This window comes from Haliotis asinina, chromosome 14 (genome assembly GCF_037392515.1).
Source record: "Haliotis asinina isolate JCU_RB_2024 chromosome 14, JCU_Hal_asi_v2, whole genome shotgun sequence".
NCBI classification, from domain to species: Eukaryota; Metazoa; Mollusca; class Gastropoda; order Lepetellida; family Haliotidae; genus Haliotis; species Haliotis asinina.
The window spans coordinates 17,968,120-17,995,394 of record NC_090293.1 but is presented as its reverse complement, the minus strand read 5'-3'; the positions used below and the strand labels follow the sequence as shown (position 1 = coordinate 17,995,394).

Sequence of the window (27,275 nt, the reverse complement as noted above, 5' to 3'; positions counted from 1 at the left end):
GGGAGACGTTTCACACGTTCTACCCATGCGGATTCATCGATCATTACATGTGAAGTTCTTGAGTGAAAACATCACATGATATATACATCATCAGTGAAAACACTACATAAAATTCATCAGTGAAAACATTACATGAAGTTCATCGGTGAAAACATCACACGAGGTGCATCAGTGAAAACATCACACGAGGTTCAGCAGTGAAAACATCACACGAGGTTCAGCAGTGAAAACATCACATGAGGTTCAGCATCACACGAGGTTCAGCAGTGAAAACATCACACGAGGTTCAGCAGTGAAAACATCACACAAAGTGTATCAGTGAAAATATCACATATGAATCACTAGCTGAAACAACAAAGTGTATCAGTGAAAAACATCACAACAAATCAGACCAAAGGGGCTTACTGACGATCTGCCACTGAGGTCTCAGCCGAAACTGGAACAAGTGGCCTACCAGGCAGCTGAGCCCTGTTACGCCATGAAGATTGCGATCGATGGTATAAAACAATTCCGTCTGACGCTTGCTTCCTCTCCCTTATCGCCATTAAGTGGCTGATGAGTCGTGTGAGCTATTTACGAAGCATCAGCGTATTGGTAAAACACTCTTGTACCATTAGAAAGATAGGCTCAATCAACACAAAGAGTTCCACTTATAGCTGATCTTCCTCAAAACCATCGTTATACGAGAATTCCTATCCCTTTACCATCCATCCTCGTACCAGCCTGCATCGGACCTAATCAATACATCCCTGTACACCCATTCACATGTAAGACAAATAACTATACTTCATCAAAGTGTAATAAACATACATATATTTGTAACTGAACAACGCATGTTTCAACACATATGCAACGCGATTCACAATACTGAAAACCGATTTGCTGAAAATCAACGTCTCCGCGCCGTCGGTATGGTTTAGGAATGGCTCAGTGCGAACTTGCCAGGCATTTTAATGTTCAATATTCATCGAAATATAAACCCATCTCTTTGGTGACGTTATCTATAAAAGGGCATCACGCGTGACGTCATGCCAAAAAGACAGCTATGTTCGGTTAGTGCATCAAATGAATTGGTACTAAATATTATTTGTTCGGGAGGATGTTTCATGCCCCGGAATGGCATCATGGGAGAATACTGCTCATCACTGTGAATAGTAATGGCGTACACTATTTAAGTGACTTCCATCGAGATCATTATCTCACCCCTTAAGATTAAGGATTATGCCTTTTGACATGTTGCACGTGTTATAACCAACATTTTGGGTCAGCATAATATCGTTGTACTGCCATTTCCGGCTGTTTCTCCAGACCTGTCTCCAATAAGAAATATATTAGAGCTGACGGAACGACCACTACGACAGGACCAGAATACAGAATATCAGAATATTGACAACTTACTTCTTATTGGGTTTTTATACTACCCCTCTTTATGGACGAATAACAGTATCTACTGTTACTGTGAATATGTCATGATAAAATATAAATCTATGTGTTCACATACAGATATAGCAAATAAACAAGACAATGTGGATGAAAACAGCCAAACGTTTATCTAAATGCATTTTCTCTACTTAGTTAAGTACGTAACTGTAAGATAAACTTTTTACGTTGTGTTGATTCCGCAGTGCGAGCACACGGAGTACTAAACACGTGTTGACGTGCACCGTGCTGAAGAGCGTATGAACTGTAATTTTAAATGATTTTTCCATAATAAAAACCATTCGTTTTAAATATGCACACACTGCACAGTTTCCCCGCGAGGGTTTTAAACGCTAGATGCAATCATCATAGAGCCAGCTGATCGCTGTACCATATCAGAGTAGCTGGAAGTGATAATGTACTGCGGATGTGAAAATACGTTATCTATGATATACCTAAAAGTACAGCATGTCACAAGGTCACTGTGACATTGAGTATACTGAACTGGAATTCAGTAAAGGTCTTACCTGTAACAGAGGCACTGGCGCCGAAGAAAGTTGTAGATTTTGAGGAAATTCTTCATACAGACATATATTTCAAAACTGTGCTAATCGCTTTGTTTTGTCATGTCCCTTAGCTGTGTCAGGATGCGAAGAACGTGTCAAAAAGGAAATTCGTGTCGATGTTTGTCGCCTGTTTGCTGACGAATAGATCGAATGACAGGTTCGCATCCCGACGGATCGTTGCTGACAATATCAACCACTGGTTTGTCAGTTTGCAGGATATACAGCTGGAGTACTGCAGAGTACAAGCAACAAACAACTGTATTGTTATGGAAGAATAGTTTTCCGGCTACCTGACTGGTCTAGAGGCGGCCACGTGACCGTCGACAGGAAAACATAATGACTCCAACTCAGGTCCGATCAAAAGTTATCTTGACTTGAGTTACATTGACATCAAGGTATGACGTCATTCTATTGTTTGCATGTCATTGTTGAGATTCTGTTATTAGTTTGCAGTGACAATAAAATTACTTTTCTTGACTAAACGTTTTGGTTTTCAGAAGGTTAATAGTTACAGACTGGTGATGAGGTCAATAACTGTTTTTATGGTCCCGCAAAAAGCAACATAGCGGGTCCACAAAAAATAGGTATTGACCTCATTACCATCACCTAACAGTATCAGAACTGGTGATGAAGATGACCATATCAACTGACGCACTAAAGAAACTACACATCCGGTGCCTCGTTTAATAAAAATACGATGTTATTATTTGGTAAGTGTTTAAATTGTGACAGATATCATTTACACTGTTATGCGTGGGATCATATGAAAATCATGATTTTGTTCAATCGCACGTGCGTGTTATGCGGCAACAGTATAAAACGGAGTCAGCTGAGATTGACTTGAACACGTGCACCTCACGTGAATACACAGATATGAAAAAACACCAACCAGTGTCCTTGACATGGTATTTTTGGAAAAAATGAAAGTCAAATTAGCCTGGGGTGATGTGCTTGTCAGTTCAATTCCTATCCAAGTTTTTCATTCAAGCCATAAATCTTTCGCAAAATTGCCCATTTCAATTACTTTAAGTCGGTTTTCTCCTTAATTTACTCTAGATTAGCGGAGTGGTAAACAAATATAATCTTTCATTTTTTAATATTACCGTACTTACATTTTCTCGGGGACTATTGAGAGTTGTTAGGGAAACATCATGCCAGCAGATGATGTTATGGGGAACAAAAAGTAGAGGGTATTTTTTCATTTTTTGTTTTTGTATAATATCAGTTTAAATATGTCATCTAATATTAGGAGCTGGTGGTTAAACCTATTTGGAATATTAATATTTTGTCTCGCTTGGTAAACGTGTTTCAGAAGTGCCGTATCCGATCCGCATATATGACGTCATTAGCCTGTTAACGGAACATGGTGCTGACTGAAATCGAAATCTACACCAGTTCGCTGATACATTTAGTCAGAGGTCATTTTTTGTTAATTTTTGTTCGACGATAAATAGAACAAACGGGAGCAGATTGGTATCTAATGATCGTTAGGGCGTCACTTCAAAAATACATGTGCCGACGTGTGAAATTCTCAATATTTGTGAGATATGTTACATGCCCGTGTCGACAACTGATTGACACGTGATAAGATTTTTAAAAAGGATTAGCACCGACACCAGATTTTTTAACCCCGTTTTCAGCGTCGTGTAAATAAACATATTCAACGGCAGCGCTCTATACACAAGCTCTGCAGGTTCATGTTTAAACATATTTTCAGGTCGTAGAGGTCCGAATAAGGATTACGGTGTTTTGTAATGTAAGTTTAGATGACGAATCGGTAGAGGACTGAGCGTAGTTTTGAGCCCCTTTCAATAAGATGAAGAAGATCCGTATTAAAATTGATCTTCACTTGACTATGCTCATCGAAAGAGTCGACAGACAGACAATTTATTTAGCGTAATATTGGCCTAGTGGCCTACCATACTGTTGTACAGTTATATAATCGATGTACAGAGGTCAATTGGATCCTGATCTTGTTTGGCTCCTTCGTATCTCCGGACTTAAATACAGGCAAGATCATTCCAATATTCCTATGTGATGGGAATATACCCTCATCTAAGATCTTATTAAATAACAGTTGCAGATGTGGGATTACAAGTTCCGATGATAGTTTGTACAGTTCCACGGGTTGCCTACCGGGCGCCCTCTCATTTATGAGGTTAGAAATTGCATTTTTGTTTTATTTCAGAAATTTCATCATCGAGATAAATGCCCTGGTTAGCTAACCCATCAGAGTCATGGCATGAATGTGGTGTTCTAGAAAATCTTAAAGATGTTCCTCGAAGTCAGAAATTCACCATCGAGATAGATGTCCTCGTTAGCTAACCCATCACAGTCATGGCATGAATGGTGTTCTAGAAAGTCTTAAAGATGTCCCTCGAAGTCGGAGTTGGTTTCAGATGTTGTAGGATTCGATAACTTCTGAAACTAACTCTGCCGTTCCTGAGCTTGAATCCTTGAATCATCACATGTGTCAGTTCCTAACGACTGTTGTCATAGGTACAATAGGTACAATTTCTAAAGCCCATTTCTGGAGTTCTGGTGTTGCTGGAGTGTTGCGAAAAGCGGCGGAAAACTATACTCACTCACTCACTCACTCACTCACTCGTGTTCTTCCGCCCAAACGGGTCATTGCTAGCATCAGCAGCGATTCGGACATGATAACATACAATGCAATGCTCGTTTATGTCTGCTTACCACAGCTGGATACCTATTCTTTTGAACTTACTGAAAGACTGTCAGGCACCCTTTATTGTACAACGAATTTCAAGAATGAAGACTGATCAATTCTGACCTAGATTTTCACTGGTCTTAAATGCTACTTTTTCTCACTAGGGCTGAAAAGGTTTGCGTTTTGGAGCATTATTTGACGTCTGCATCCATCAGTCAACCCGTGCGTCTGTCCGCCTGAGAATTAATAACAATACTTATAACCTGATCAGCTGTACGTTATAGCTTGGAAACTACATGCCTATCGACTATCCACGTCTGAATATGATCAAACACGATCGTGAGTTGGTCTTCACTCGTCCCAAATCATTTACTTACTTGACTTCAGGGGTAGTATAAGGCGACTATAACGGGATAGGGTGGTCAGACTCATTGACTTGGTTGACACGTTTCATCATATCCCGATTGCGTAAATCGATGCTCGTGCTCTTGATTATTGGATTGTCTAGTCCAGACTAGAGTTTTTACAGACCGTACGCTTTATAGCAGGAATGTTGCTGATTGCGGCGTTAGACAACCAACCATCTTCTTCATCTGAATCCTGGTTAATCTAATGACTGTCGCAAGCAACATGAGCCACTAGGCAATGGCAATGTTTTCAGAGCTGTTTGAACGTTAGCGAAAGTCTGATCGTTAAGGAGCCCTACAAAAACGCAAGCATCCAACGTCTGGTCTTTTTACCAGTCGCATGTAACATGCGTCACTGTATCATTCTGTCATGGCGCTGAGCATTCCGTGGATTAGGGTGGGTTTCTTCCATGAGAAAAGAAGCTTACTGTCTGTTGTTTATGTGTCGGTTCAAGAGGCACATCGAACTGACAGGTCTATTTTAGACGTCTCGAGTCTAGACTCCCGCAAGGACTGTCAAATATTAACGCAGGTTTGATTTGTGAGATGTTTAACACAATGACGACGACAACAACGTCTTAACCATGGTTGGTAGAACTGCGCGACGTGGCTCCAATATAAAGTGTGGCTCCATAATCATTGTTGTGTAATGCCGCTCCCACAATATCCCATCTAATCGAGTCCAAACCACACAATCCAGTGATCAACATCATCAATATCGTTCTACTCAAATGGGATTCGGTGACACGCACCAACCAAATGAGGCAGCCTGTCCACCCGATCCCGTGAGTCGCCCCTGGGGTTCCTGAAGAGCAACTCTAGCCCGGATCATCGCGGGTCAATACCATAGTAAAACAGTACATCCATTCATTTAGTCGTGAGTCTAGCTGAAGGTAGCCAAGTAGTTAAAACGTTTGCTCATCATACCGATGATCCAGGTTCGATTCTCTAAATGGGTACAGTGTTGGAACCGCGTGTTCTTGTAGCGTAAAACCCAACTCACTCTCTCACTCTGAAGCTCCCATGTCACTGGGATTCTTTTTCAATCTGTAAGGAATTACTTGTTTCTAGCAAATGTGTATACATACAGAGACTAAGTGTACGTCCACACAGACGCACCAACAAATCCTACGCATCAACGTGCGTGACGGACTCCACACCGACCCCCGGGAGTACAACTCTTCCCCTCCCTGTACCGACAATGCTACTGCTGCACCACCTGTGTTGCTTTCCCACGAGGGTACCTACATACTTATATCACAGATGTTTACACCAACCGCGTACAAAGTACCAAAAACAAGTCGCCGCAAGTCTCCCGGGAATCTTATAAGAGACCATGTTTGTTGTGAGTGTAGTTTCTTCTCAAAGAAATCGCATTTACGGTGACGCCAACCGAGTGCGGAAAGTGTGCTGGAGCAGGTGAATAGATAAACCATGTTCACGCACCTACAAGTGCACGTGTGAGAATTTCGAGTGCAGACGTAGCCACGATGAGTTCAAGGTTGGGTTTCGTTACGGAGGCGACGGGCGGCATAAGGCGTGAGTCGGAATTGTGCGGTGGAGCACACTCTGTGATCTTTAAAATCATGTTTACAACGAAGGCTTATATAATAATACTTCAGCCGTATTTATGGACATGCTAGCTTCAATTCGAAATAAGGTATGTGTGTTTGTATGTGCGTGTGCGTGTGCGTGTGCGTGTGCGCGTGTACGCCACTGAGCGTTAGGAACAGCAGAATAGGGTTGGTGGGTGTATATATTTCAAAGGCGTTATTGCCAATTCATTTTTCGAATATATTGCAACTATATAAATTACGATCTCTTACTATGCTATCAGATTTTGCGTTTCAGATTTGACGCAAAATAAGTCGGTTTTAAGCAGATAAAAATAGTTCTCCGTGCATCCAAACATATGCTGCAAGCTTCACACAGAGTTACACGTCAGGATAACTTGAATAAATGTCAGCTATTCTTGGCTCACTTTGAACACCTTGATAAATGCCACCTGGCAGAGTCATTGAACGTAACACAGGTGCAAAATACCTGGCTAGTTCTGTGTATTACATGCACTGTGGAGTCACGTCCAGTACGTTCATGTCTGGATCCTGCCTAGCCATGTTTCAATAGACTGTAGACTCTCCTAGTGGACTGAAGGACGGCTGTGGGCATTGAGTGGGCACAGGTGCTTGTTCGAGAAGTATTCTGGTAGATTGTATACAAGTTTTAGAAACAAACAGATGTTTTCCATCCTCCGCACCAGCACGTATAGCAGCGAACCGATAATGATATGAGCCATACGAGCATCGCCATAATATAATATAATGGTGTGTTACATACAGAGTCGTAGATGAAATGAAAATCAGAGCGAGAGAGAGGTCAACTTAAACGTTTTGCTTTGTGGAGTTCGGAAGTATTTCCATTGCAAAGATTCTGGTTTTCTCTTGGGATGGTAGTCATTCACTGAATGTTGCATATGAAGGCATGGAATAAATAGGTCTATGGACATGTGGAACTTTGGAGAAGCCTGGAGCATTGGCATAGTGCTAAAAGATAAGAGGGGAGAACGTCGCGTTCCTGATACAGAACACGCACGCACGTGTGTGTGTGTATAGTTTTATGCCGCTTTTAGCAATGTTCTAGAAATAGAACATTAATAGACCAGAAATGAACTTCACACTTTGTACACATGCGGGGCACATACATAGGGTTGCTTGGTTTGTAATTGGATAGCGTCGTTCTATAAATAATCGTGTATAGGCCAGTCGAGCGATCAACAGCATGAGCATCCACAGATATATGAACTTGTGGCGACTTGCACCGATCCAGACTATGTCAGCTTTATGGTGATAGTCTACAGAGATAGACCACGCCCAACCCAGACACATTATTCTGTCTGTTAGTGGGGCGGTGGGGTAGCCTAGTGGTTGAAACGTTCGCCCGTCACGCTGAAGTCCCGTGTTCGAATCCCTACATGGGGACAATGTGTGAAGCCCATTTCTAGTGTCCCCGCCTTGATATTGCTGGAATATTGCTACAAGCGGCGTAAAACTCAACTCACTCACTGTGATTGCTAGCCAATAAATCCTTGGTATATCGGCTAAACGTGTGTGATGTAAAGAGCAGGCAGGGCAACAAGAAGTATCAACGCTTAACGTGCTTTGTGTATAACGGGACAGGGAGATCGTCAGAATAAACCCTCCAGATATAACGTGCATTTTCCTACCAGAACCAATTCCTCTCTACCTGGTCACCGTGACCTTCACTATGTAAAAAAGTAGATTTCCAGACAATAACCGAACATGTCAGCAAGTCGTTGCATGTCACGTAGTAAATACGTTACCTTGATATAGTCTTCGAGCAACTGTTCTCCTGTCTGCCTAAACTACAATACGGAGATAGAGCATTTCTCCCAGGCACAGACACGGTTCTAAGTGAAATGTCAGAAAAGGACGCGTGGCATTAAGACAATCACGTTTTCTGTGAACTTTTTGTCTGAAGTAGTTTGCAGACGCATTATGTTTTTAGGAGTTTTTTTCGTTGTTGTTTTGTTTTTGTTTTTTGTCAGTTTGGAAGAATGTATGAACATACATTTACCGATTTAATTATATAAAGGATGTGGGTTGTCAGCTGCCTGTGCGTTGGTCCCTTCACGCCTGCACTCGGGTTTGGTTCCGAGTCGATATACGGCTTTGAGTCTCGGTGTCATTTCATACAGCGGATAATGATAATGGTGACGATGATAATGGTGACGACGATGATGATGATGATCATGATTGCACATAACTGTACAAGAACTTTGATGGCGATGTCGATGATGATGACGTGGATGTTAAGTGACGCTGATGTTAAGTGAGTTGACAGGTAGCTGACGATGTTGAGATGATGATGATGATGATGATGTTATTTAGAGACCAATTATAAGACAGTCCATTATAGTGTTTAAGAGACTAGAAAGCGTGTAGACGCCGCACTGAAACTATTTCAAATATTTCAGAACAAGCCCACATTACTCAAGTGTTAACTTTAAACATTTCTTCTGCTTCAACAAGCTCGCATTACGTCTATAAACGCAAAATACGCAATAAGACGCTTACAGTGTAATTCTAATACCGACCCGCCTTATAAACCTAACATTGCTCAGTTGAGGCTGGAGAAAAATATAGGATCTTATCGAAACGCTACGTTGCTGCATGGATCTCCATTTCAAGAGCACAGTGACCTAGAGAATAATAACGCGCGACAGAGTCGGGCATGGAGTGTTTTGTCATCTCGTGTGCGATTACACAGTCCTGTCCAGGGTTTTGATCACATCGTAGGCCGATTTAACCCTTTATAGTGGAACTGTTGAAATACTCTGTGGATGTGAGGCTAGATAGGGTAAAAGCACCCTGTCCCCAGTAATTACGAGGAGTTTCTAATACAGCCAGATGGGACATAACGCCAGTGCTTCATTAAGTTCACGTCAATTGACATTTTAACCCTATTTACAGTAGAACGGGTTATCAAAACGATAGCGCTTCGTCATGTATTAAACCGAAGACGTACATAAACAAGACAAAACCTTTTTCCCAATCAAGAGAAATGTCTGCCAAAAGTAGATTCCATTGTACGTTTCCAGTTATATAGCATCCATGTGTTGATGAATATCTGATAAACTGTAATCGTACCACGTGTTCTCGAAGATTTCAGCTTATCCTGCCCTATCCATGAACCCATCACAAACACATGCAAAGGCGTGACATAAAACACAGGAACATATTCAACAAGCCAAACTAGGAAACATATCTGGATGTATTAATGCTGGATACGTCCCTAACTACAAATTCTCTACTGTGGACAGGTGACGATTCATCAAACCGTGACCAAATGAATCTGTGTGCAAACTGACGACGCTAGATATTCACGTACCAGTAGAAGATTATGAAAACATACATTCCCACACGGGACCGTACTGAGATAAATGCTCAAATGCTCAAATGCTCATACTAACAAACAATGTAGTATGTGTTCCGCTACGGAATAGTGCATGAGGGGCATGCATGCATCTGTTTAACTGTCTGTGTTGATGTCTTGGTCGTGAAGATGAATCAAAGCAGGTTTTATCGGTCTATTCGGCTAGGAATAGCTCTCTTTCCCTTTTAAGTGCAGAACAAAAGGCATCTGTTTGGAGAGCTGAAGGATTTACCTTTACATCATATACTGAATTGTGTTCTCCTTAGTGATAAATGACCTGTCATACCTACAGAGAGTTACACTATATGTCAAGGTCACTGTTGTTATTATGTTATTGTTATTATTGCTGATAAAATCCGTGCAGTGAATGGAAAGTGAGGGAATTGAGGTTTTATGGGTTTAAGCACTGATGCAGCAAGCAGAGATATCCAGGAGGGAGGGTATGTGTGTGCGTGCGTGCGCGCGTCCGCTTGCGCACATTGAATGGGTTTCTAACATTTAATCAGTCTAACCAAACGTAGGCTCAGTATTATGCAGTATGGCTGTGTACGTTTACTTAGACTTAACATTTTACATAAATGGAGAATCGAACCCTGACCTTTGAGCAAATGAGATGTTACATAACCTTTGCGCCACCCCGATGTTTATAATACCCACTGACAGCTATACAATAATGATGATGAGGCCAGCGACAGCGACGACAACCGTATTGTCATGTCGAGTTTGGACCAAGTAAACCTTGAGCTAACAGCAGATTATGATCCACGGGACACATGGTCATTTACCGAGATGGGGAGCGTCATAGCCGTCATTACCAAAGTGAAGCGCCAGCGCAAAATAGCCAGACAACCAGTCTACAGCACAGGCCATCGTATCTTAGCGAGGATTAAAGCTTTATAATAATATTGTTTTGTGTGACCCCCAACTCAAAATAGTTCATGATACAGTCATTTTGTAATGTAATGTGAAGCCGTTTGAGTCGGGGTCATCTCAAATTTTAATATATGTTTTATTATTCGCAAATACCCGCTGGACTGTGGTCTACAGTAAAGTCAATGTACATGATCAAAGCGATGCTCATTTATTGTACAGAGATGCACCTTTACCCTCGAAACAAACATACTGTGATATAATATATCATATCCTGCTACCATTGTGATACCATCACATGATACCCAAGAGGCATTGCGTGCCTCGGTCAGTCGTCCATTCAGTGTGCAGAGTTGCACCTACAGGCGCGTCCTTACAACTCATATATAGTCGTGCCCCGTTTATCCGAACACTTGTGTTTTTATTGAAATTGTCCGGATAAGTGACTTTTCGGATATCTGAACCACGGGCCATATGTACAAAGAAGCGTACAAAGAAACGAATATAGTAGGCATCAGGCATAATCTTTATTGATTAAACGTAAACATGTATCAGTGCATACATAAAATGTCTCATACCTGCTCATGCAGTTATGCTCATTTGAAGAAATCAGTCAAAGCCTTTTGCACTGGCTGTGTAGAAAAGAGAGGGGACTTTACTTTAAGTTCTCAGCTGAATTCGTTTTAGGGAATTTTCGTTCGGAGGGCGAGTTTCCAGGATATCTGAGGTTCGGATAAACGGGGCACGACTGTACTTGACCACACAATCCCCATAACAACCATCCATACACAAAAACGGTTCCCAGAGGACTTTATCCAAAGATGACACCGAGGTGCAAAGATCAGATTTAGGCATTTCCAATGATACTCCAAATGATATTTTCCAAAGTGCGGACCATATTACCTTAATTATCTGTGACTAACTGTAATAATTTTCTAATAGATACTAAACTAATGTATACAAATATAAACACGAATGTCACGCAGCGGATGTCTCGCTAACGTAAATTTCGAATTACCCCAGATCTAAATTGCCGATAGTCCGTGCACTCCCGACACATTACTGTTTGACATATTTTGACTTCAAATGCCACAACAAGCTGTGCCACGAGAACAGCTACCACACCAAACAATTGTATCGAATGATAAACCTTTATCAGCAGTTATAGTAATTATGTTTAAGCACCGGATGCAATCAGTTAATCCCATCGGGTTCGCTCGGCTTTCACTGTGCACGCTGGATCCTGTGTTTGCTTACCTTGAACCCGATGTTTCAAGATAAATGTCGGCCATGTTGGCGTAAAATATACAGCGCAAACATATAAAAACGCCATGTCACCAAGACACGCTGAAAAACTGGGATCTCAGTCTGAGCAGACCATATGCATTAAAGGTCACTATGAGGAACTCGGCCATATGCTCAAACACATCCGTGCCTCCGGAAACAGTCGAGTCGCTCTGAGTGGTAATTGAAAGTAAATACAGGTATTTTCTCAATAGATGAACTCGTGAACTGGCGTGAGAACACATTTTGAGGGATTGGATCGATTTTGTAGTTTGGACAAGAATTATTAATGCACCTAAATGACACGATAAATTCCGAGAAAGTGTAAAAGTTCCCAATTAGGAAACAGTCACTTCCGAGTATAACCTACCGGTGCGCTGGAAACCGAATTTAGGACATGCAGCGAGCTTCAAGCTTGGCACGCACCGATTTCTCAGTTTACAACTATTTTACACAACAATGTGAAATAGATTTATTTCGGATGCAGTGACATAAATAGTTATCCCGTTGCTCACTCAGACTCCATTCCGTCTGCGTAAAAACCGACGAAAGTGACCTGCATTTCAATTGTTTTGTCGGTTTGTGATGTTTTGCTCCATAGCCTATATTCTCTTTATTCAGATACATGTGCTAAAACCTGATACTGTCGATGATACTGTTGCCTTAACCTCGATACCATCACCACTCTTAAAACGACAATAAACTTTTATTCAATGTTGGTTTTTAATGTAATGATATAAGGCTGGTGACAAAAGTCAAAGAGTGTATGTGGGTTTATATGCAACGGTATGTAATCGTGCCTGTTGAGAAATATATACTTTCATTACCAAGGTAAGGTATCCAGTTGTAGAACATTGTATGCAAAGGCACGTTTGACGATTAGATTTGACTGAACATTTACAAATGTTATCAAAATGTTACTGGACTGAAACGCGCCTAAACACTGTAGAAGTCCAAACACAACTGCATGTTGTATGAAATATATCACCATGGAACATAAAACCGGTTCTTGTCTGTTTCACCAGAGACCATTTACCGGTATATGGTCTCTGGTTTCACCTACAATAGCTATCAGTATGTTATACATATAGGGGCACATAGTCATACCGATGATATGAAATAAGTGTGAGATATAAGCCAATAGTGAGTGAGTGTGGTTTTACGCCACCTTTTAGCAAAATTACAGCAATATCACGGCGGGGGACACAGGAGTGAGCTTTACACACTGTACCCATGTGGAGAATAGAACCCGTGTCTTCAGCGTAACGATCGAACGCCTTTTCCACTGTGCTACCCCCATTGCTCAGATGGCCACTAGCTGTCACGGGTGTCACACACACACACACACACACACACACACACACACACACACACACACACACACACATATATATATATATATGTTATCACGATGTGTGTGATGTCATGTCAGTCCTGGGATCAGCTGATTCACATCACTGAGAATAGGGTTATGGTGGGGTATGACTTTGGGTGTGGTTAGGGGTGAAGGTTCCCATTCGACTGACGTTTAAAGAGTCAATCCTTGTCGTGGCGTCGCAATTTACAATTACACTGTAATTATATTCTAAGTGTAATTAATGTAGGTTTTTCCCATTCTATTAATAAACATTATGCAATCTGATATTCCAGGCAAGGTTTTATGGCTCTTGGGTCCAATTAGTTCGACTGAATACTGTAGGTGAGCAAGTGTAACCATGTAGCAATCGAACTGGGACCTTAGATGTCACTAGCGAACGCTTTACCCACTAGACTGACCCACTTTCCAGTACACGACGTAGCAGGAATGAACCTACCTGTCTTCCCTACGCTGGATGAGCCCACGATGACGATCTTGCACTCCTCGTCGTAGGTGGAACATTCGCTGTCTGACCTCAGTCTCTCCCTCCCCGTCCGTCCAGACCCACACCACATGGTGCCACGCCCTGTCAGGAGGTGCCACGCCCTCAGTACTGACACCCAATCACTTGACAACAAAGATGGTCACTAGCTGTCACGGGTGTCCATGTTAGCCTTCATGGATACCACGGTGTCGTCCTTTAAACACACACGTATCACTTGGTGCCTCGGTTATCCAGAAAGATGTATCACTTGACCTCTTGTAGACGTATCACTTGACCATATGAGTATCACTTGACCTCTTGTAGACGTACCACTTGACCGCTTATGGACGATGAAGTATCATTTATTTCATCTTTTATATAAACGTATCAGCTGACCTCTTATACGCGTATCACTTGACCTTTTAAAGGCGAAGACGTGCCACGTGTCTTTACAATGATGTACCACTTGATCTTTTTAGAAATATTACTTGATATTTATGTAACTACCATCTGATGACACCTGAGACTGTAATACAGTTGTATCACTTGTCCATATATATTTGTATCACTTGGTTCGGCAATCCCATAAGTATCACTTGACCTTTTCCAGTGACCTCGAGCCAACACAACCACTTGGTGTCACAAGCGAAGGTAAAGTTGTATCACTTGGCCTGTATATATATTATCACACTGAAATTCTTTTATACTTTAGCTTTGTATCCTTGTATCACATCCTTTTGAAGATTGTAACACTTCATTTGGATCTGTCTTTGTTTCACACATCTGTTTTCATTGTTCAGCATTTACTATAAACACTTGAAACTGAAGAACATTCCGTTTGTTTGAAATTTCTATCACAGGTCTATTTTCACCACAGGCGTCAGTGTTTTCAGATTGTATTTACACAATGGACTGGTGCATTACAGACACATACCCCTGTCTGTCTGTTTGTCTGTCTGTCTGTCTCCTTGTGTTCAGTGTCGGACAATACCTACGACAGGTCAGAGTAAATGTCAGATCCCCCTCAGCTCCCTTTTCCTGTGGTGTGAATAAGCCTATTCGCCTTAATCCACCACAACACGATCTGTATCAACTTCCTGAAACATCTTCACTTGAATCCTACGCTGCTGGTCACTTGTACTCTGAATCTTCGGTAAATCCGCGTTTTTGTAATCAACGTTAATCCTGGATATAATCCACGATGGAGCATTAAATGGAGGTCTGTGTACTCTAAACTGTGATCTTATCGTTATGCTGACTACATCCCCAATCCAAATGTGCATGCGATAGCAGACTCGTCACAAATTACATTAATTACACGCAGTATGTCGAGCGTCCGTACAAGCGTTCTCCTTCCTGCATGTACTCCGTACTTACACGAAAACTTTCACATACTTCCTCAAACACTTCCCTCGTTCATCTTGTCCATCATCCTAGTGTCACCACGATGTCGGTGCATGTTAATATCACGTGGCCACACATGGTTAAGAAATTTACGACTGTTTACCGGCTTTGGTTGAGCGCACTGATCCTTTCTGTATCCACTACCACGTAATCGGAACACAATACCGCAGCCTAGAACCGTCGACTCCCAGTGATTCACCGCGCTATGTCTATAGCTTGTACATTGCACATGTAACAACAAGGAAATGCTATGTACAACTTTACATATCCAACGTCCCACTTCCGTTGAGAGTAACCCAGGCGGGAGTTGACGCTGATTGTTTACATCAATGACAAAACCGACCACCGCTATAGGACGGGTGTTACATTCAGTCTCGAAGCACTGACCGAATTCGCTGGCCGGGATTAAGAATGAACGCGCTCGGGCTGAGGCGAGACTCAATCGTTTTCTGATGCCATGCACATGTATATCGGTACAGCCGATAGCTAGTCTTCTACATTGTGTGCTCCACCAGAGGTATAGACGATTGGATCCTCGTTAACTCATTTCAGACCTTGGAACCAGCAAGTGCCGCGATTAGATAACCCAGGTATACCGCGCCTGTTGTTGGTAGCATGGAAGGCCCACAGATGTGCTAGATGTTGCATCACATGAAAAAGACATTGAACACATTTCGGGAAACGAGATGTAGATGTGCATATGTGAGATGTGGATACGGGGATCTGACACGTGCTATGTGTCATTGTCGCGTTAGTTGCTGATATTGCAGTATGCTGAAATGTTTATCTTTTCACAACCCCACTGAAAACAGCGTAACAAAGACCTCGATAACCCATTCTCAGTCGAATATGTGTGATCGGGTATATGATATGGCTGGATGTGGGTCATCGCACACCAGACGCTGTGCTCATACTGTTGTCCACATGATTGCCTGAACCGAAATCGAGTATTTACCGTTTTTCCGAACCTGTATTCACCAATGATAAAAGGTGTTATTTCAGTATAACTATATCAACTGCGTGTTTGTCCGATCCGAAATCGAATACCGTATGCTCTTACTATCAACCACATGTTTGATTATTTACAGGTTTCCAGACCCTTTATTCAACACTGCTAAACCGTGTTATTTCAACATTATCATGTGCTCTTACTATCAACCTCATGTTTGCTTGTCTTTTACGACATATTGCTAGTTAATATGTCCTGTGAATATGTGGAGGTTGGCGGAAGGGAGTGCAGGGTGCAGGGTTCGAGTTTGCCCGCTTTCAACTGAGTGAATTTAGTTTTATGCCGCACTCAGCAATTTTCCAGCAATTTGCTGCAGTATGTAAATAATCGAGCCTGGGCCAGACAATCCAGTGAGTATCGTCCTACGCAACTGACATAGTTAGCGAGCCTGCCCTCCCCCCTCCCCCGGTCCCTTAAATCGTCTCTTTCACCCTCTTTCAAACATATGCACCTAAACTTGCATAACCCCCCAAAACATTTGGTGTTGGGTTTTTTTTTAAAATACTGTTGAATATTTTTTGTCCAACAAACACAAGTTGTTTCCCGAGTACAGTACCGTTACTTTTTTTGTAACTGTATCGTCACAAGGGTTACTGGGGACTTATTTCCTCCCGAACTCGCTAACAACATTCTCTTTTGGCAGTTATGATGAGAATATTGGTGATGGTAAAACTGCCAAGGAAGCGAAGTGCATCGCGTACAATAAAAAACACAGATTATAGCATGTGGCAAACAACAGACTCGCTAGTCTCCGCCCACTCTCGAGCCAGTCACTGGCTTGTTTCAAACGAGTATCATCTGATGAAAACGCCAGATCTGCACTGTCCATGCAGTTCTCTACTGGGTTTATCGGTCAGCAGACTAAAGCCTTGTCTCCCCAAATAATAGATTCTGACAGAAAATTGACCCGTTGGTTAAAGCGTTCGCTCGTCACGCCTAAGACCCGGGTTCTATTCCCGAAATGGATATACAACGTGTGAAGCTCATCTCTGGCGTCCCTCGCCGTAATATTGCTAGTACGTGGCTGAAAACTGCCTAAAACTAAACTCACTCACTCACCATTTAAATTGAAAAGGGGACTGGGTGAGATAACCGTGATTAACATTTATACTGGCTTTCATTATAGCTTTTGCTTCGCAGAAATGCTGGTCAGAAGGAGAAATGAAGTAGGTCTGAGACTCAGAGATAATCTGTTGATTAAGGTATGTGTTAAGGTAGCTCCACGGCTGTACTGAATACTAACTCCATGGATGGACTAGATAAGGAGACCAACGACGCCAGTCTGTTAATTATCATCTTTTAACAATTTTGATTTAAAGCATGATTATTGCCTCAGAGACTTGTGCAAGTCTAGTATTGAGGTTATGTATGCAGGCCAGGGTACTGCAGAACAGACAAAAACAAAGGCAAAGGGAAATGTTGCATCTGTGATATTAATGCGAGGTAAACGACAGCTGTCAGTACTTTGTATCGTGTTGAGAAATATGGCGAGTTGAACGGGATCCGGATCAAAGGTGTGGTACAGACATACACTACATGGCTTGTAATCTTTCTGGTAAACGTTGAAAAAATGTTGTAGCTGTCTTTTGGAAGCCGGTGGAACGCGATTGTGGATAACGGTAAGATTGTGAGGCGATTCGTGGAGTTTAGTGCACTTTTTGGTAAACCTATCTGAAAATAGGTGAAATATTATAATACAAACGAGCTGAAAATTCATTGTTTTTGTTGTCTTCGTGTACATTCTACAGACACGGGATTCCATGAATCCATTAACTATGAGTTACAGGAGTAACAGAACGAAAGGCCTAAATGTAAAGACACGAGAGGTGTCTTTTGACGTAAACACATTGTCACAATGTCTAGACCTTGTATTTAACACAGAATTAAATGATGTAGTGAGTATGCATGGTGGTGGATTGTTCGAAGCAGTAATGAATTCTCAACGAACCATTTTATGAACCAAATTAGCAAGATTTGCACGATTTCCTCCCCTACGTGTCACAAAAATAAAACAAAAATACCAGAACCACTGGACCCCCACCCCCGCCCCACCCCACACACGCGCGCACGCCTAATGGCATTAAATTCATGGTACATACGTAGTTTGGCCTTGCTAAGAATGACACGGCATTTCTCGCGTTGAAACCAATATTTCTTTTGACGACTGCCATGGCATCGGGACGAAACACGTACCTGCAGTATCCTTCCAAGTCCATTCATAAGTTCAGCAAAGTTGTCTAGGCTGCACTCAACAAGCCAAACAGGTTTAATATTGTATCCGAGTCACAACTACGTGTTTGTCCGATCCGAAATTGAATATTTACAGGTTTTCAGACTCTGTATTCAACATTAATCGACAATTAGTGCTATTTCAGTATTGAAAATGAGCAATCGGGTAATGAGCAGTTTGTACGTCCGTGGTCAGTAAAATAGGTCATAGTTACCCTCTCTCTCTCTCTCCCCCCCCCCCCCCCCCCCCTTTGTACCCATGTGGGTAACTGAACTTGGGTCTTTAGCGTGACAAACGAACGCATTAACTGCGAGGTTATCCCGTCTTCCTCGAAAATTGATACAGACCGTAGAGGGGTTGAAAACTAAACGGATGGGACTAGAATCTTACTACTTTTCATTTCCAAATGTTGCAGTGACTGCTGTCACTCCCAAGAACAGGTTTCGATCTCCTTATTGTTACAATGTGTAAAGTCATTTCTCATGCGCCCTGACTCAACCTCCCTTTGCCTCAACGTTCCTATTAAACCGCGAGTTCGGGGAATTGGCTCGCCTGACAAGCACAGGCAAACTGTCGCGCAAATGGATTGCGCAGAATAGAGAAATATGACCAGTTTTCTTACATGCGAGCGAAGCGAGCAAAGGTTGGCAACGTACTTACCTCGCTTCGGTTCGAAAAATATTTTAATGTCACAAAAAAATATCGCCATCATCAAGGGTATACACCCAGTTCTTCACTGGGCTTTGCTCTCACATTTCCAACCAAATATGTTCTATTCAACACTTTAAGCTCAGCTCGTGGTATATCAGACCGTTCCTCGCCTCCATTCCCTTTCCAGCTTCCGGTTCAACGAAGTGAAGGAGCAGGAGGGTATTATTCCATATGGAATACTTACAGTTACCTCCCCTGGTTCATTCACCCATTACGCCACAAGTGTTTTTATGTAGAATAAATGTTACGAAAATTCTAACAATAGCGGCGACAGATAAGACAAAGAAACTCCAACAGGTTCATGATACAGTTAAGCAATATATATTATTAAATTCTGCTTATACTTGTTCCGTCACATCGTTCAACCGGATGCTTGCAGGGGTAATGGAAGCGAAGAACGATCTGAATACCACGAGTGGTGCTTAAAATGTTGAATAAAACATATTTCACGTGTGTAATTATTAAACATGGGGCAGGAAATATGAGAGCACAACCAAATGAGGAAATGAGAGTGTTGGCGATATTTTATTTTGACATAAAAATATATATTTTTAATCCGAAGCTAACCTTTGGTCGCTTCGCTCGCATATAAGTGACTTGTCATATTCTCTATACGTTGCGCAACCACATTTGCGCTACAGTTCGCCTGACTATACCAACCCAGACGCAACGCATCACCTGAGTAAAATAAACATGGAATTTATTACACGACAGCCACGGGACCTTTTTGCATGATCATTCAATAGTAATATGTAATATGTTATAGTAACAATTGTAGTCCTCAATCAGCTTTCAAAGAACATAAACATCATACGTTAATTCGTTACACATGCTACATTAATCACGATGCACATTGAAGAGTATTATTATCTACACCTATTTAAAAATATTTCCGAAGGAAGCGTCTCCATGTAAACAGAGAAAAATGTTTAGTTCCACTGGTTTATGTATTTGTTAATATATTACCATTATCTGCTATTTCAGGAATGCGAAGGTATGCAAAAATTCTAATTATTCCCAAGGCCAAATGTAACATGCCGTATGAGAATATTTATAATATCTCGTAGATAATGCAATCATGACGAGTCTTGTTAATCTTGATTTTCCTGACAAATAAACATGCTAGCTTTAAATAGCAGATTTTAATCAAATTTATCATGCTTATATGCGTGCTATGAAAACGTTTCGGATAAATTTTCAAAGAACTGATGGTAGCGTTTGTTTTATGACTTCTTGTGGTTATGATGAAAATGTAAGTGCTCATATGAATCATGATTAAATGTTTGTTTTGAGTGGCATGGCATAAAAGAACACAGCCTAGAGGAAAACTGGCTTGAGAAAAGTGGTGTTATAACCCCCCATAATATAGGGCTTAGCTAGTGGTGTGCAAAGTATAACTCCTGGGTAGCCGAGTGGTTAAAGTGTTCAATCATTCGTCACGCCGGGTTCGATTCCCCAGCCTGGTAGAAGCAAGGAAACCTATTCCATTCCCCATCTTGATATGCTTGAATATTGCCGAAGACGCAAAACCATATTCACTCACCATACAAGAGCAGCTTGCGGTTTTTAATAGCGATCTCCAAGGGCAGACAACTGATCTGTTCGTTGCTCTGAGTTATGTCCCTTTACATCCGGACTGGTCTAATGGAAAGAGTGCCTACTTGAAGAGCTCATACCGGCAGTTTGATTGTTTGACTAACGCTACGTCTCTGAATGTATAAGATTTACACAGAAACAAATAATTTCATGTAAACTGAATTTAGACTTGCTTCATTTAGGGACTATAATTTGGTTCAGGGATTGTGAGAGCAGAGACAATGTGCCGGTTTTTATGATCTGTTTTGTACGGTCTATGGGCCTTGTATAAAACAACTAAGATTGATTACGATGGAAGTCGTCAGTATGTGCCAACAGATATGCCAAAACAAGTAAATATGTGTCTATCTCCTGTTACCTTCCACTCAACACACCTGATACGTCGACATCCACACATCCGTGGGTTCGAGGCAGAACTCCATACAAGCCGATCTCGCTGCCGCATTTTTATTAAGATACGGTACTTGTTGTTCTCTTGCCTAACTCAGCAACCAGGGAATAAGACACAGGTCAGCTCAGAGCCAGATTACGGTGTCTTAGTGAGAAATCCGTGGTATTTCCGACGTCTTGAACTGTAAAGTCGGCACCAGTCTGCACTAGTACAAGAGTGAAAGAGATCGGTTTTACATCCCTTTCTGCAAAATTCCAGCAATACCACACCATAACTGGTCTTCACATACTGTACCCATGTGGGGATTCGCTCAAAAACATTATACTAAGGATTCAACCCCATGACGAGCGAACCACTGGGCTTCACCACCACCGCAGCGACTAGTACAAGAATCAGTGCAGTTGTTGTTTAAGCATGATAAAAACATTTTTTTTAAACTTTATCAGATCAAAACCCATGGTCACTGGTTTCACCAGTGTATATATGCATAAGATCATCATATTATCCTTGCCAGTACTCAATTAGCACTGTAGCATGTCTGTAGTGAATGAGTGAGTGAATTTAGTTTTACGCCGCTTTTAATAATATTCCAGCAATATTGTGAAAGTGTACACCAGAAATGGGCTTCACACATTGTACCCATGTGGGCAATCAAACCCGGGTCTTCGGCGTGACGAACCACCGCTTTAACCACTAGGCTACCCCACCACTTCGCATGCTGTATCTAATCCGCGATCTGCTGTGTTTGAAAAGACACGTAATGGGGTACCAGTGTGAAAACTATTGATTTGGTGGCGATTATGGGAGATACTGAGACAACTGGGTCTGTGATAGAGAAGCTTAGCGTCAAACATTGAAAACGGACATTTTCTATGCTGGTCATATTAAACTGGATTCTGGTTTCAGCTTCACAAAACCTATATTCCTCTCTCTGTTGCGGTGATGCTCGGGCCGTATGACTCATATCAGAATCTATTTACTGCTGTTGTGGGCGGTACGAAGGAATGAAAACATCTCAGAGGTTCTAAAACATGTAACAGTCTACCACAATGTATCTGAAACAAGCACCTGTACTCACTTAATGTCCACACCCGTCCTTCAATCCTCTGAACTCAAGTGACTATACTCATTGTATTGTATCATAGGTTGGCCACGCGCTGCCACAAAAATGGACACCCATAATTTATGTAATAGGCAGATACCAGTGGGGAAAACAGCCAGGTATTTTGAACCTGTGTTACAATCAATGACTCTGCCAGGTGGCTTTCATCAAGGTGTTCAAAGTGAGCCAAGCATAGCTGACACATATACCAGGTATGTGGACGTGTGAATCTGGGGGTATATGCCGTGTAATACACGCACGACGTACAGCTGAAGACATAGGGGTAGATCACATAGATTGATAGGGCAGTTTCTTCTACTCCTTCGTACATTCCAACGATAGAGGAAGTCTTATGATTGAGTACATTATGAGGGTGTCCTGATTATAATACAGACGATTAGGATAAAAACAATACAACCGATTAGGATAAAAAAATTGTACTGCATTGAGAATCAGCTGTTTGGGATACGATGCCATGTGTCAACCAAGTCAGAGAGAGAGAGAGAGAGAGAGAGAGAGGATGAGAGAGAGAGGGGGAGAGAGAGAGGGAGACAGGGAGAGAGAGATGAGAGAGAGAGAAAGAGAGAGATAGAGAGGAAGGATCCCATTGTTCGCCTCTTACGACGACAAGCATGAGCTACTGAAGACCAAGTCATTCCCGGACATTCACGGGTCTCCCAATTGCTAGGCATGTTGATCACTGGATTGTCTGATCCAGACTGGATTATTTACAGATCGCAGCCAGATAGTTGGAATATTGCTGAACGCGATGAAAACCAAACTCATTCATTCATTTATTCTCTCTCTCTTTCTCTCTCCCTCACAAGTGACTGTACTCAGTATACTGAAACACGAACAGGTCACACTAACTACAAACACTAAGGTGTTGGCCGTCGCTTTATTTGCATGTAGTACTACTAGATATTCATACTACTAGATATTTGTATAGCGCCGATATCCAGTTAGTTCAATTGCTCAACTGCGCTTTGTTTTTCCCTCTATGATTGGATGTCCATCACAACGGGATATAGTATTTTCAGTCTCAGCTCCCTGGGGATCATACAACTCATGCAGCCTACCAGTCGCACCGAGTTCATGTGGCTTTCTCATCCTTACAAGGTACCCATTCACAGCTGGGTGGACTGGGACACATAGTCACAGTACTTTGTCCATGGTTACTGCACATTGCTGTACCCGCAACTGGGTGTTTGCACGTATTCATGTAGCCACCATCTGGTCATATACCAACGGATTCGTGGGTTCTTTTACGTGGACAGGGTTGTGTACTGTACACTAGTACACTAATAAGCAGAAACTCTTGGGGGAAACTGGTATTTCGCACCTGTGTTACGTTCAATGACTCTGCCAGGTGGCTTTTATCAAGGTGTTCAAAGTGAGCCAAAATAGCTGACATTTATTCAAGTTATCCTGACGTGTAACTCTGGTTACAGTATGCAGAGAGGAAATCATGTTTGGATACACAGAGAAATAAGTTTGTCTGCTTAAAACCGACTTATTTTGTCTCAAATCAGAAACGAAAAGGTGGAATCGGAAAGAATATTAAAAGCTCATAATGAATTAGTAAAGCACGTATTTTAGCACCGCTGTTAAAATTACCACTCAACGTTGCATTGAACGATAATGCATGTGCATCATGTAACGACGTGCATTCTTATCTGCGTCGGCTTATACAGCCCGTCACACTAAGATACCATGCCACTCTATTAATGAGTCAAACCCCTGTTTTATCCCAAAGCGCCAAGCATGGTAAGGTCGCCTGTACCGTGACCATGACCTACACCCTGTCGACGCTACCTCTCCCATCCCCGGTTATCTTTTATGTATTAGTCTGTGACGAAACAGTGTGTTTTGTTTGTTAATGACCCGCAAAAAACACAAGATCAGACCGGTGAATATTATGCCACATTGGTGCATCAAACCCTTCAAAACTTTGACGTCAGGGCCAGTCGAATGCCCACACTGAAGCAACTATTATCAGTTGTATATTATATATACTATATATCCGCGGGAATCCAAAGTCTAGATTAAAAAAAAACACGAAAGTTTCTCACGTTTCCACCTTCAGGTTTTGTTGCCTCTCTATAGTTTTTTTTTTTCTGTTTTTTTTTTATTATTATTATTTACACTTCTTTCACCCATCTACAGGTAGGGTACGTGCGGTCAAAAAGTGGTACATGGTATATAAGACAATCAGTAGTATTTCTACAGGAAGAGGCCGCTGGACGTCGATTAAATAGCACCATAACTTCCGTGTGTGTGTGTGTGTGTGTGTGTGTGTGTGTGTGTGTGTGTGTGTGTGTGTGTGTGTGTGTGTAGATGGGTGGATGGATGGATGGATGGATTGATGTTAGACAGAGATAACATAGGTAACATAGTAACATAGATAACATAGACGAGATTATCCATCGCTCTCCTTATAGTGCTGGAAAAGTGCATGTAGAGATAACCAAAAAGAAAAGACACCACAAGAAGAGGAATAAACATATTTTGTAATGTCATAATACGTAATTATCTCCCTTTTCACATGACTGATAAAGGGTACAGTTGAATTTCTACTGTGTCTTAGGATAACTTGTTGCACAACAAGTATCATGGCATTTATTGGATTATTATATGTCCCTTGGATCCCAAGCAAGACATTCTGTTTTGTGAAATACAACGGAATATTCAAGTCAGTTAAGAGCCATGATTGGAGGTTTTTCCAGATATTTTGAACAATGTCACAGTCCCAAAAGAGATGGGTAATTGATTTATAGTTACAAAAACTATAAATGGGAGAGTCTATATACTTGATCTTAAAACAAAAGCTGTTTTGTAGGTAGAATATTGTGAATAATTCTGTATTGTAACCATCTTAGATCAGTGCTATAAGTGCATTTCCATGGGATAATATTAAATATTTCCCAGTCCTTTTGGTATAAGGTTTAGATTCAAGCTGTCCCAGTTTTCATTATAGTATTCTGTTTTGAATTTAGAGCACAGGAGTGTTTCATAGAAATATATGTTACCTTTTCCACTGAATTTTAGTTTAGACAAATTAAAAGGGTGGGTCGGTTTAGTGCTCAGGGTGGTGAAATATGAAATATTTGCCTTTAACATGTAAGTTGTAATTGCTTGCTTGACCCCATCATAGGTCAGGAAATTAGTTTGGAATTTGTATAGATCCATAAAGTCATCAAGGGACAGCAATTTCCCTTTTGCTGTCAGCATGTCAGATACAAATACAACTCCTTTGCTATACCAATATTTATAGGTTTGTTATCTATCAATATGTCATCATTACACCAGATAGACTGTGGCTGGATTTCAAATTCACTTGTAATAGTATCTTTTTGCTTAGATATGAACCAAGTCCAAGCAAGTAACACATCCTTCCAAAACTGATTAGTTAATGTTGGAGCAACAACATTTTAATATAATTACTATCTTCAGATCATAGGTACATTTCATCTGTTATCTGTCTAAGAAAAGGATAATCCCACTTATATGATTTCTGTAATAATTTTCTTGCCCATCCATTCCTCCATAGTTTTATACCCCAAGATGAATCACAATCCCATGTAATATTTCGCCACTCATTTATTCAGTGCATTATATTATCTCTCCATCTGGGAAATAACCCGGATGTATTCGACACCACAGATTTTTGTATCGGAAGTGACGTCAATGCATCCTTTCTGCGTTTCACTTAATTACCACAAAATGTTTTTCGCTCGAGTATTTGATTGGGAGCCTATTTTTAGCGCTCTGCCGGAATAATATTAATCACTGTCGCGCGACAGGAATGTTGATGATGTTTGCCAGATATTCTGCCGCCCACAACGTCAGTCGACGCTACATTCAAACAGTTTTGAAAATTAGTCCAATCATAGGCTTATTTTTCTTGCTTAACATAGATCAGAGTTGGTTACCTAATTGCAAAAGGCGGCGACAAATAAGCATTGCGAACGTCCATCAAAGTTGTTGATCGTCTGCTCGGCTAACGCTGTTTGATTTATAAGATCAACAGAAACATCAACTGACTAATGAGGTAAGACCCATCTAAGGTTTGCACGACTACCAGCTCATCAGCACGTACAGACCACAACAACTAAGTATCGACTCAATCATCAGGTTTTAGGTCAATGATTGTGATCCTGTTCTGTCAGATCGCCATTGCATTCCTGGATGTTTTGTGTTGTGTTTGGCAAGATGTGGCTGGGATATTTTTTAAAATATGGAGGAAGATCCACTGTCACGGAAAACATCGTCTGGCTCCCTGTCCCTCAACCACATTATTTTCCCCTCTCTGCAGTGCTAATACCCTAAATGAAGCAAGTCTAGATTTCCTCAGTTTCAGGTTTTGAATCTGGTCTCCTTTTCAATTTATAAAGTTTAATTTGTTACCATCAAAATTATATTTATTCAGAGACTGTGCCTTAGTCTACGAAAAACGCAGCATGTACACCTAAGAACATTTGTCCCACAGTCCCAGTCAAGACGTGGGGTTTTCTGCAGACAATCCATATACTCTAACACGTCACAAGAAGCCACGTTTGGACAATAAGCTTCATCTTGTCCAACTAACGAGAAACTACTATCGGGGACATCCGCCTCCGCACTAATTAATAGGAAACACAAAGCAATGCACTATCACTCACTAAAATGTAATGATTGATAATATATGTAATGAAAGAGTACCAGTCTTTGAAGGGCATTTAGAAGTGAAATACATAAGAATGAAGATTTCTATGGATATAAACTTCTTATTATGAGAACACAACGTTTCGGAGTTAATGCTTAATCCTTCATCAGGTGATT

The 27,275-nt window shown here is 41.4% G+C and overlaps 2 protein-coding genes across 2 annotated transcripts in view; one reads left to right on the top strand and one right to left on the bottom strand.

Moving 5' to 3' along the window:
• LOC137260979 (ras-related protein Rap1-like) overlaps positions 1 to 16,140 on the bottom strand; it is a 34,128-nt gene extending 17,988 nt beyond the window's left edge. Inside the window, exon 1 of the mRNA XM_067798570.1 lies at positions 13,985 to 16,140. Within this exon, the coding sequence (XP_067654671.1) occupies positions 13,985 to 14,102 (118 nt within the window). The 5' untranslated portion in view covers positions 14,103 to 16,140. The remainder of the gene's footprint in view (positions 1 to 13,984) is intronic.
• The window catches only part of LOC137260980 (MOB kinase activator 3B-like), a 357,679-nt gene that overhangs the window by 118,941 nt on the left and 211,463 nt on the right, over positions 1 to 27,275 (top strand). The window lies entirely within an intron of this gene.